General features: G+C 44.5%; 1 protein-coding gene across 1 annotated transcript; it reads left to right on the top strand.

The window, feature by feature from the left end:
* The first annotated feature begins 900 nt into the window (after positions 1 to 900).
* Positions 901 to 12,341, top strand: YWHAH (tyrosine 3-monooxygenase/tryptophan 5-monooxygenase activation protein eta). The gene is made up of 2 exons (XM_047088174.1): positions 901 to 1,177; positions 10,875 to 12,341. Exons 1-2 carry the CDS (start codon positions 1,091 to 1,093, stop codon positions 11,526 to 11,528), a joined length of 741 nt encoding a protein of 246 aa, XP_046944130.1. The 5' UTR covers positions 901 to 1,090; the 3' UTR covers positions 11,529 to 12,341.
* The last annotated feature ends 463 nt before the right edge of the window (positions 12,342 to 12,804 follow it).

Below are 12,804 nucleotides of genomic sequence, written 5' to 3'. Positions count from 1 at the left end.
ATGTTCAGTCTGGGTTTGAACTCAGATCTGCCCCACCGCTTACAGGATGGGTAACCTTGAGTCACTAATCTGACTCTGAAAAATGGGGAGACCAACTGTGCCCACCTGTGAGGTGGGTTGTGAGGATTAAATGTTTATGTCCATACAGGCCTAGCAGTGGGCTGGCTCCTAGTAGGTATGTGCTGAATGTTACTAATCACAGCCAGACTACTCTATCCCTCCTCTCATGGAAGGAACAGTATACCCAAAGTCACTTCTCAAGGTGGGAGCGCAGCTCTGAAGCCCGCTGTATGTGAATGTGTATTTGGGGGTGGCGGGAGGGGTGCTGTCCCCAAAGTACGGATCTGATCCGGCCCTGGCCAGTGCAGACCCAAGCGCAAGGTGTGTCCCAAGGCCCGGTCCACCAGCCTGGGGGCTCGAGGAGGGCGGTCTCGGCCCGCCCCTCGGGGCACACGGCCTCCTGGCTTTTCCGGACAGTAGGGTTATTTGCTTTTTGGGAACTTCTCAAGCCAGATCTCCAACCTGGCCTCAGAGGCGCGCTTCAAGGAGGAGCTGTGACACTGAGCTACCTACGCAACCGCATCACCGCGCCCTCTCCTAGGGCTCCGCAGTCCCCACCCCATTCTCCCTTCTCCCACCTCCACCTATGCGGCGGTAAAATGCAGCACTCACAGGGCGCCTGCGCAGCTCTCGGGCGGGGCCGTGGCGGCGGCAGCTATTTATAGTAGGTGACGTCACCTTGAAATAGACCGTTAGGGCCGGCCCGCCCTTCCCCCCCTCCCACTCCCGCCGCTCTCCGCCGCCAGGCCCGGTTGCTCCCACTGCGCAGGCGTCCTCCGTCCTCCCATCCCCCCGCCCCGCGCGGCCGCCTCTCCTCCCTTGGCGGCGTCGGTGGCGCGAGCCACAGCGTGCGGGGCGAGCCAGCGAGAGGGCGCGAGCGGCTGCGCTGCCTGCAGCCTGCAGCCTCCGGCCGGCCGGCGAGCCAGTGCGCGTGCGCGGCGGCGGCCTCCGCGGCGACCAGGGAGCGGACGCACGGGCGGGCGAGCGGGCGAGTGGTGCGGGAGTGAGGCGAGGCCAAGCCACGAGCGACATGGGGGACCGAGAGCAGCTGCTGCAGCGGGCGCGGCTGGCCGAGCAGGCGGAGCGCTACGACGACATGGCCTCCGCCATGAAGGCGGTGAGCGCGCCGGGAGGCCGGGCGGCCGGGCGGCCGGCTGGGGGGCCCGGCGTAGGGGAGGGATGGGCGGCCGGGCGGCGTCTCCCTCGGGGCCCGGGGCGACCCCTCGACCTCGCTGGGCGCGGCCGCCCGCCGGCAGCCCGCGCTTCCCGCGCCCGCCCCGCCATTTCCTGCGGCCGGGCCCGGGTGGGGTCTCCGGGGAGGAATGGAGCCCCACGGGGACGGGTGGGTGACAATACCCTCCTGCGGGCGGGGGATAGTGCCCCCTTTCGGGCGGGCAGGGGTCGCGGCATCCCAGCTTGGAGCCTTGGGTTGGGGGAGGGGGTGCCCGAGGAAACGTGAGAGCCGCATTCCTCGTTCTAGACTGTTCTGCTCAACTTAGGGGCACACCTTCCTCTCGCCTTCCTCCATACTCCAACTTGTAATAAAGAATCACCTAGTGAGTGGCGCCCTGTCTCTCCTGGTTTTCTCTGCCACTACCTGAAGTGTGTCTGATTACGATCTGTTTTGCCCTGCTCGCCGGAATCGTTCTCGTTCCATCTTCCCATACCCGGGGTCTGGCTTTGTGTGCGAAGACCCCCCACCCTGCAGTCTAGACGTGGACGCAGGCGGGAGGGCTGGGGGGGGGCGGGGTGTGTGGGGCCCGATTACCAGGTTTGACGTGGGGAGCATCTGCCTGGAGATTAAAATGAGACGTGACTTCTTGGCGAGACAGAACTGTATGCCTTTGCCTTCCCGAGATCCTCATAGATCCTCATAGATTGATTCTGCAGCTTGATTTCCGGTGAAAGAGTCGTGCCCAGCCACACCCTAGCAAATACCGTGGATTAGACACCACCTGCATTTCTGAGACTAAGAGTTCTGGTTATCCTCGCACTGTCCCTGCCTCTTAACATTATTTTACGTTTTTTTCTAAATGAACGATACTTCTCTGCGTCAAGGTCACATAGTGGTACAGCTACAGCTGGCGGCCCCCAGCCTGCTATGTTCATCCAGTGTACATCCTCCGGAGACCTGGGAGGATCCGCCTTAGACATAAAGATTCTGCAACTCTAGGATTGGGACTCAGAAATGCACCTTAACCAGTGCTCATGGCAATTTTTAGCGGGCTGAAGCTTGACAATTACTGGCCTGAATTATGGCTCATTTGTCCTTTTGCTGGACTTGTGAGATTTCTTAGAAATCTACAAATGGAGAGACTCCCTAAAATTTCAGAATCATTTGAAAACCTTTTCAGGCTTTTGATATTAATATCATATGAAATGCATTGTTGAGGTCAATATTTAGAAGTATCCAGCTAAGAAAGACAGTTGAAGAGGTATCTTTCCTGTACTATTCTTGTTACACCTTGCCCTAAGTGTGTTTGAAAAACACCACTACCACTCATTTGTTGATTCATTGGTGATCCCGATTTGAGCACTGGCATGCTGTCACAGGCTAGATAGTCTTAAACCAGGGACAATCTAGGTCTGGGATCTGAAGTCTTTGTAATTTAGGGGGACCTCTTTAAGGACACAAATGTAAAATCTATTAATTTTGCAGGTTTTACAGAAACAACGGAATCCATTTCCTCTGAAGGAGTTCTGAGCTTAATTTTCTTTGGGATAAGAGAGTCACTTCTGTCCACACAAGTCACACTTGAGTGAGCCTCTTCTCCCCAGTAACAGAGTAGTACTGGGATTGTGCAGGCTGAGGCCTCTCTGGACATTTTAGTGAGGTCCTCGTTCACCTTGTGAGTGGGGCTTGAAGACCTCAGTGTTAGGAGCCCTTTGGGAATAAAGGAGTTGGTCTTGAATAAAGGTGAATTGAGGTTAAGGAAAAATGACTACAAAGGACATTCTGGAGCTCTGGGAAATCTGAGGCAATGTGAAATGGAAAGTAAGGAAAGGATTGAGAGATGTAACCAGAATGAAATAAACTATTTGGGGAGAGAAAAAGATTGGTTTTCTGCTTTTTGTAAGCAGTCTCGAATAATGCTTTCCTGCAGCTAGCTAGAAACTTGTGTTCACAGCTTTTCTCTGAGACTTTTAAGGTAGCATTTTGCAAACTCATGGACCCTTCCATGTGTTGGGAATCTGTAATAGCTGTATCTTAAATGATTGATGGGTTGGATAAGCCATCCAGCATTTAAAAATCAATCCAAGCTCTCATTATGTCATCTGAGAATTGTGATAAACCATTCCCTCAAGGTAACTCCTTTTAAAAAATCCAAGTTTTTTTTTGTCATCTAAATTAATGGAATATATTCTTTGGAAAGGACTTGGCAGGGGTCAGTGGAAGACCATTTCTTATGTTTTATCTTTTGATATTTGTGCGTTAAATACTTAATGTTATTGGGAAAAGACTCAGTCCCATTTTATTAATATTGTAGACCTAAAGTAGAGCTTCTGGAAAAAGAATTCTAGTAACCCTCTGGATTTATGTGGGATTTCTTCGGGTGGTGGAAGGGCAGGTAAGTAGACTGCTCGCGGGTAGACCCTGAGTGAGGAGATGTTCTGATGCCACCACTCTTGTAATTTTGAAACCTAACATCACTTTGCTTCAAGTCCTTTGAAATGTAAAACTAGTAATGTTGGTATTAATATCAAGTCAGTTTTCAGTCTTCATTCTAACTTGTTTTCTGTTTTCTTTATAATTTAAATGGTCACCTAATAATGCCTGTCTGTAATCATTGATGTTCCTTGTGCTACCAGCGTCACCTGGAGGATGGTGTCGGTAAGCTTTAAGAAAAATCATGCTTTAAGAAAAGCTTTAAGAAAAATATTGGAAACAGTGGTGTTGCCTCAAATCAAGGCAGTTCCCTGCCTCACCCCATAATGTGAAGAGGCAAGAAATGCTTCTGAAGTAAAGGAGCATCTTCAAGATCTCCTCATCTCATACATACCTAGCAGCTTGCAAAGAATGCAACAGTGGGAAGAAGCATTGTGAAACATTGTAGAACCCAGGTCCTTTCCAGGCGGGAGTTGGAATGACCTTACAGAAATCGTAACCTCTGAAAAATTGGTATTATAAAATCTTAAGAGAAAGTAAAATAAACCTATAAAGGAGGATAAAAAATGTCAGTGCATTAGACTGAATGATTTAAGGAAAGAGGGTAAATAACCAGATTTCTGGTGAGTACTCATGGATAGACGTGATTCATTCATGTCTCTTATTGCTGTAAGTCATCTATTTTATATTAAAACATAGAAGTAGTAATTGTGAATTTAAAAAACATCAAAATATTTGGGATAGCATGGTGTGTTTTAACATTTTTACATAGTTGATTACAAGGTTGACAAAGGACAGAGAAAGTCTGAAGGACTTGAAGAATATCTATAAAAATCTTAAGTGTAGGAAACAAAGCTGCAGCTTAAAGAAACAGTCTGAGAGGAAGAGGCACTTGGCCCAACCAGGGGCAAAAGGCTCTTATTCCAACAGCTGTGAGATTATGGGAAGTGGAGGAATGAGCAGGTGGTATATAAAAGGAGAGCTCGGCTGAGTGGCTCAGGGTGAGACATAATGCTGTGTTGCAGGTATTAAAACTAAAGATGATTTTGAGGTATACCAAAATTGTGGTTAGTGTGAAATCTTAAAGCCACATCAGTGCTGTAGTTTGAAATATGAAATAAACTAGAGAGTCCTCTTTCCCACTAAGTGCTCATTTGTAATGTAATTATTGCTTTGCCATATTTTGGTTGAGGAAGAAGAGAAGGTTCTGGATTCTTGCAGTAGCCTGAATTAAAAGGATTTCAGATGGTGAACAGTTCACAGAGCTTTGTCTGGAATTTCATATTAGTATTAGAATGCAGTGTCACGCTTCCAGAAATATGGTTTAGGAGGAGGTACCCCAAATGTGTTTTCTGTGTTGCAATTCACCAAGTTTATGGAACTTAACCATTTTACTAATTAGGCATTCAGTAAATGGTTAGCTGTTACTCCCATGTGTACATTTTCATTTAATTTTCATAACAACTCCAGATGGATTAACTCTGGATAGTTGTTAACTCCATTTTACAAAGGGATTTAAAGAGGTTAATTTTTTCGAGGTCAAGTTGTAAAGCCAAGAATTGAACTCTGGAAAGTAGAACTGTAACTTTAACCACTGTATAATAATGGCCCAGGGATAATATTTCTAGTATACATTCTGGTATACTAGTCATCATTGGTGACTGACTTCTAGGCCCTTTACACAAGTGGGTTTAGTGAACAAATAATTTCACCTATCAGATGTAAGCCATTTTTGCCAAGTTTGATTAAAAACAATCTACTGCCTATGGGTCTTAACTATAGCAGGGGAACGTAAAAGGCAAACTCACACATCTGGATTTTGCTTGTTCTAAAGACCAGGAGGGGTTTTTAGTGTAAGAAACAAAGTTTTAATTGAATTTGAATTCCTGCTATGAATTAAGAAGTGCAGGACTCTATGTTAAATTATACTTGTGGTATTTTAAGAAATTGTTTCATATCCTTGGTACCAGTTGTTTCTCCACATGGCTTTTAGTATATTTTATAAGCCTATAGGCCCTAAAATTTCATTGTCTAGGTTATTGGTAAAATTCCTCTTAGTGTCCTGGTTGAGGCCACCCATCTTCTGCCCCATGGTTTGGGTGCTCTTCCCACTCCTGGCTGCAGCGGCTTTCCCCTGTGGTGGTGGGTGTTGGCACTTCCCTGCGATCGGAACTTGGCACAGCTTCTGAAGCTTTCAGCACTGGTGCCTCCAGGGATAGTAGCATGCAGTAACCATTCAGATGGGTTGTATTTAATCCTTGCCAATCCCTACAAAAATGTTCAGTTATGTCAAGAGCAAGAAAAAGGCAGTCTCTCCATGATACAAAGGTAGCTATTTTGACTAAGCTTCAAGTGGATATTAACTACCTGAACTCATCTGCTCTGAGCTTGAAGTTTAGCTTCTCTTTGGCTTTCTAGGACTGCAGCCTTGCCCTGGTGAGGACAGGGAGTGGTCTTTCCAGGCCTGGGCAAGTGGTGACAGGTGGGTGCTTTATCAGCTTGGGACCAGCCAGAATCCTCACTTTGAGAACAGTAACTTGGGGAAGAGTCAGCCAAAAAAACTTTCATTCCTCTGGCTCATCTTTTTTTTCTTTTTCTTTTCTTTTTTTAAAATACATACAAGGTTCTGCCACAGAAGCTTAAAGATTTTATGATGTGGTTCTTTTTACTTAATTATACATGAGAGTCGTTTTTTCCTGTTGTAAACTCTTATATCAAAAGCAAGCTTGTTGGTAGCAAGTGGGTGTGGGTAACTATAAAAGATGGGATAGTAGTGTGTGCATGTAGCTCTGAAGGATGGGAGTGCCCTTCAGGAGAAATAACGTTTACCCTGACTTCGGCAATGTGGCCTGGCAGTCCATGGGGTGGCATTTTTTGTTTGCTCAGTATTACTTTTGAGGTTGGATGTTTCCCAGATTAAGAACTTTTAGTTTTCCCAAATAGTCCCTATGCTATTTTTGGCAGTGGATCTATTTTTACTCACAAACACATAGTTTATTGCCTGGTGAGTTAGTGGGAGGAGGCCCTTAGGAATTTTTGAGTAAGCGAATGGTGTCATAGGAAGATAAATGAGTTAGTAGCCTGCCGGCTTATTTGTAACTTCTAGTACTGCTGTGTAGTCCCAGAGCGGAGAAAATGGGGTGGAAGTGAGTGCCCTGGGCTGGGGTTGGCACAGCCATGGCAGTATGGTAAGGCCATCAGTCAAATGGCTGGCCTGGAGTCCAATCCTTAAGGGAGATGGAGACATGGGCCTTTATAATAAATGGGAATGGTCCACCAATTTAAGGTTTTCAGAAAGAGTGTAAGTAGGATTAAGTGGAGTGGGAGGTGGACAGAACAGGAAGGCAGAGAGGCTGTGTGCAGAGTTGAGGAGCCCCTTAGATGTGGTGCAGCCACATGAAGACTTAGTGTCTGGAATGGCTACCCTGAAGGCAGCTGATGTGTGGCAGAAATGAGGGTGTGTTGAAACTGGCTGGAGTAGAAAGCAGGTTGAGAACCATTGTGCAGGTCTCTCTATCTTGAAAATTCTGTGTCTTTGCTTCATGTTCCCAGTTAGAAGCCATTTGGAAACTTATAATTGTAGAGCTGCACTAAATCATCTGCATAGAATATGCATGCAGATGACCATCTGGCTGTGGTTGGGACTAGTAGCTGTTTCCCTTTCCATTATACTACATTACCTCCCAGTGTCTCCTTCTCTTAGCATATCACCAGACTTGCCTTAGCTCTCCTGCCTCCAGTAGTCTAGAATTTAAAATGTTGGGAACTGGTGCTAACATTTACGAAGGTTGTTTGCAGTGTGTGTCACCAAACAAGACTGGCTGTAAATCCTGTGTATTTTAATAGGCCATTTGATTGCATTTTGCTCTATCATTTTCCAATGTGGGGAAAGCTCAGTTTCCTTTAGTTATCCAATCAAGTAATAAAACGATCTTCCTTCCATAAGTTTCCCTTTCGTAACTGAGTTGTAACCCAGGAGCATAAAAAAATACTATATTTAAACATATCCAGTTATTTCCTAGTTAGGCCCTGGCTGGGGTTCTAAGAACAATGCTTGCTTAGCTGTTAGTCACACTCAGCTGATGCTGATAGTGATTCATTCAGACTGGCAGGAAACCAGATGATTGTTATATAAACACTAATAATCCTAGTAAATGATTTTGCTTGTGAAGGTGTGATAAATATTGCCCAGTAGCCTTTTTGGGCAATTTATTCCTGATGGAGAAGAGCTGCATGCATTCCAGAAACCTGTGGATATACCCAAATTTCTTTTAAACTAATATTATCAACCTTGTGCCTTTCCACACCTCTTATAGTTGCTCAGGAAAAATGGAACCCTAGAATATTAGAGCTGAAGAGGTCCTTGGAAATCGTTTAGGCTGATGACCCTTGTTTTACTTTTGATTCCCAGACAAGGTCACACAGCTAGCTCAGGCTAAACTCCAGATGTCTTATGGTGGTTTTGTTTTTTAGTAATGATACTGTCCATTGTACAAACACCGTGTGTGATATATAAACATATTTCACATGCACTCAGTTTTAACGATACATTCTGGAGAGTTAACTTGGGTCTTTGTGGCAGTCTTTTTTTTTTTTTTTTTTTTTTTTAAATTTTTTTTTTTTCAACGTTTATTTATTTTTGGGACAGAGAGAGAGACAGAGCATGAACGGGGGAGGGCCAGAGAGAGAGGGAGACACAGAATGGGAAACAGGCTCCAGGCTCTGAGCCATCAGCCCAGAGCCCGACGCGGGGCTCGAACTCACGGACCGCGAGATCGTGACCTGGCTGAAGTCGGACGCTTAACCGACTGCGCCACCCAGGCGCCCCTGTGGCAGTCTTAATAAGCATCTTTATTAGCCACAGGGTGAAGTATATAGTGACTCTTTGGATATTGTTGCATCTTATTTTATTTAAAAATTTTTTTGGATATCGTTTGCATTTTATGTCAAGTGCCTTAGATTTACTTCAGGATCTAAGGAGCTCAAATTCTGTGCTTACCTCATATTTGTTTCACTGAATATTGCCCTGAAAAAGTGAGTCATTCAAGAAGATTCAGACATTCTGAGATTTTTCAGAGGATTTAAGATGGAATTTTGATTTATAAGGGTTGCTTCCTTTAAAGACTAAATTAACAAATATAAAGTCTCTTTATATTTCTAATGAACTAATGTATGTGTTTAAAGGAACTCACTGGAGGAGAAAACTGGTGGGGTTACAGGTCTTCAAATGGATTCGAAGGGAGTATGGATTTTGGATTAGTAGAGAGAAGATTGCCCTGGACTGAGGCGGATCATTGAGAAAAGTGTGGAGACCACTCACGTCTGTGAGGAGGAATGAGGAGCCTGGTTTGCAGGCAGCCATCCTACTGAAGGGCAGAGGCAGCCTGTAACCAAAGACCACAGTGAAGAAAAAAGTGGAGTTGGGTTGATTAAGTAGTCAGAGGAGGAGAGACAATCTCGGGCTGGGGGTCTGTAGCAAAAGAGTATGGGGAATGGGGATGGGAATGGGGAAATTAGAAGACAGAGTTGGTATTTTTATCTTGTCCAGGGTATGTTGGTGGGGAGGAGTTGCTGGTAGACAATGAAGAACTTGGCACAAGTTTTCTAATTTTACACATAATGATTGTATTTGTGCTTACATTCTTGAGTTAATGTTTTGGTTCTTTTTTAGAATTTCTGGTTCTCCACTGCTGAGTCTGTTCAATCCGTGTTAAACCCTGTCTGTTTTAATATGCTGTTAATAACTTTCTCCTTTGCACCTGGCCTTTCCCCCTTTCCCCTCACTTACAGGAGTTCTCTCCTTATGGTTTAAGTAATATTTTTCTTTGCTTAGTGTTTTATGGTTTCCTAAGTGTTTTTCCTTTTTTCTGAAAATTAAAGACTTTTACCAGTAAGTCATATAATTAAGGAATCCCCCTACTTTTTAAAAGAGGCTGATTTAGCAAATTAGCAGCTTTGGGGGACCCAGACCAAAGTTTTCTGATTCCACATCTGTATTAGTTTCCTTGGGCTGCCAAACAAAGAACCACAAACTGGGTAGCTTAAAACAAATTATTTTGTTGCAGTTGGGAAGGTTAGAAGACCAAGATTAAGGTGTCAGCAGGGCCGTGCTCCTGAAGGCTCTGGGGAAAAATCCTTCCTAGCCTCTTTTTTAACTTTTGGTGTGTCTTGGCAATCCTTGGCCTTCCTTGGCTTGTAGACACATCACTCCAGTCTCTGCCTCCATCATCACATGGTGTTCTCCATAGGTCTCTCCAAATCTCCCACTCCTTTTAAGGGCACCAGTCATTGGATTTGGGATCCACCCTAATACAGTATGATCTCATCTTGACTTGATTACATCTGTAGAGGTTCTGTTTCCCAATAAGGTCACATTCATAGGTACCAGAGTTTAGGACTTCAACATAAGGGGACACAATTCAACAAGACAAAAGTCTGGTGCTCTTTCTACTAACTACATAAGCTGGCTTGCTTAGAGTTGGCATCATGGAGAACTACCTAAAGAAAGCTACAGCTTGTGAAGTTTAACATTTCCACTTAAAATAATTGGTGCTTCCATCCTCGATGGCCAGTCAGGGTTTCCTGTCAGGTAAGTCAAAGTAGAGCTTACTGCTGAGTAATTGTGTTTCCTTTTAGCAGAGGCTGGGGCACATTACTGTCACTCATGCATCCATTTGGATTGGGGGAGGTCTGGGTGTACCAGTGGGATTCTCTGTAACCACTCAGGGCAAAACTCTGGCCACTTGATCTGTGTTTGATCTCATAGGTGAAGCTCTTACCTATTAATATGTGTTTGAGGGAGGTGTGATTGGTTCTTTTTAGAATATACAATTGGAAGCAGAATCTGGAATGTACTTCCAGTCTATAATCCTTGAACATTTGGCAAAGGAGTTGTTTGATCTCATTGTTGACAATACTTTTTGCAGAATAGCTGAACCTCAGGACTTTTTCATCCACCACTGTGTACCACCACAGTCTTTCCATGATTACCTTTATCCCTATATCTCTACCAAGACTAAGGCAACATCTTAAATATGAATTTCTCATATCCCTTATCACTGAATATTTTATTTCAAATATTCTGTTTATACTAGTGTGGCTTGTCCATGATCCTGTTTTTGAGAAAGTGTCGATTAGAGTCAAAGGAAGATTTCTAATATTTTTGGATTCAGATCTCAGTGTTTATCTTTTTGGGATTTTTTTGCAGGTGACAGAGCTCAATGAACCTCTCTCCAATGAAGATCGAAACCTCCTCTCTGTGGCCTACAAGAATGTGGTTGGTGCCAGGCGATCTTCCTGGAGGGTCATCAGCAGCATTGAGCAGAAAACCATGGCTGATGGAAATGAAAAGAAATTGGAGAAAGTTAAAGCTTACCGGGAGAAGATTGAGAAGGAGCTGGAAACAGTGTGCAATGATGTCCTGGCTCTGCTTGACAAGTTCCTCATCAAGAACTGCAATGATTTCCAGTATGAAAGCAAGGTATTTTACCTGAAAATGAAAGGTGATTACTACCGCTACTTGGCAGAGGTAGCTTCCGGAGAGAAGAAAAACAGTGTGGTCGAAGCTTCTGAGGCTGCCTACAAGGAAGCCTTTGAAATCAGCAAAGAGCACATGCAGCCAACGCACCCCATCCGGCTGGGTCTGGCCCTCAACTTCTCTGTGTTCTACTATGAGATCCAGAATGCACCTGAGCAGGCCTGCCTCTTAGCCAAACAAGCCTTTGATGATGCCATAGCTGAGCTGGACACACTAAACGAGGATTCCTATAAGGACTCCACGCTCATCATGCAGTTGCTGCGAGACAACCTCACCCTCTGGACGAGCGACCAGCAGGATGAAGAAGCAGGAGAAGGCAACTGAAGAGTCTTTGCGTCCCTGGCCCTTCCTTCACCCACCACCCCCATCATCACTGATTCTTCCTTGCCACAATCACTAAATATCTAGTGCTAAACCTATCTGTATTGGCAGCACAGCTACTAAGATCTGCTCTCCTGCCCCTTGGGAAGCAGTTTCAGATAAATCTTCATGGGCATTGCTGGATTGATGGTTGCTTTAAGCCCATAGGGGCTCCCTTTCCGAATTGTGCAGACAAGTGGGTTCTGAATGAGGCATTCTGTGCCTATTAATGTATGTGAAATCCAAGCAAAAGTATTGGGGAAGTTTAGAAAGGAGAATTAGCCAACACAGGCTACAGTTGATATTTAAATGATCCATTTAAAACAAGCTGATAGTGTTTTGTTAAGCAGTACATCTTGTGCATGCAAAAAATGAATTCACCCCTCCCACCTCTTTCTTCAGCTAATGGAAAACTGTTAAGGGAAGCTGATTACAGAGACCTCTCTCCTTTCCATCAGCTTCTTAATGAACTGTTTAACGTGAGGTTTCAGTAGCGCCTTGTTTTGCCTCTTTAAATTATGATGTGCACAAATCTTCTTTTTCAATGCAATGCATCTAAAGTTTTGATACCTGTAACTTTTTTTTTTTTTTTTTTTTGGTTGCGATTGTTTTAAGAATCATGGATTTATTTTTTGTAACTCTTTGGCTATTGTCCTGTGTATCCTGACAGCGCCATGTGTCAGCCCATGTCAATCAAGATGGGTGATTATGAAATGCCAGACTTCTAAATTAAATGTTTTGGAATTCAATGGGTAAATAAATGCTGCTTTGGGGATATTCTTGTCTACATATGTGTTTTTCATTTTTCCCCTTCTGAAGGAGCTATTTAATAGGTTACCATTTTGAATTCTGGTTTTAGTCTCTCAACCACTGAAGCATTTTTAAAAACAGGTTTTTTTTGTTTGTTTTTTTAAGTTTATTTATTTTGAGAGAGGGAGAGACAGAATCCAAAGCAGGCTCTGTGCTATCAGTTCAGGGCTGGAATTCAGATGAAGAGTTGGACCCCACCCAGGTGCCCCTAGCACAGTAAGTTTCTCGCTCTCTGATTCCATTATAACATTTTGCAGTATACACATAAGACTCATGAATTTTAAATTGTTTTCTGTGAACCTAGTCAGCATAGTCTCTCTGACCCACTCTTCCTGACACCGAGTGGTTGTATGGGAGTTGAGCAGACCAAAATGCTGTCTTCCTCAGTGTAGCACCTGACCACTGAAAGGTCAGGCCTGTGTTTAACCTG

The sequence above is a fragment of the Lynx rufus genome, unplaced genomic scaffold (genome assembly GCF_022079265.1).
Source record: "Lynx rufus isolate CCGP_SWC_20201006 ecotype Redwood Valley unplaced genomic scaffold, mLynRuf1.p SCAF_24, whole genome shotgun sequence".
Classification (NCBI taxonomy): domain Eukaryota; kingdom Metazoa; phylum Chordata; class Mammalia; order Carnivora; family Felidae; genus Lynx; species Lynx rufus.
The sequence above is the reverse complement of the archived record's forward strand: the minus strand, read 5'-3'. Positions and strand labels throughout refer to the sequence as shown.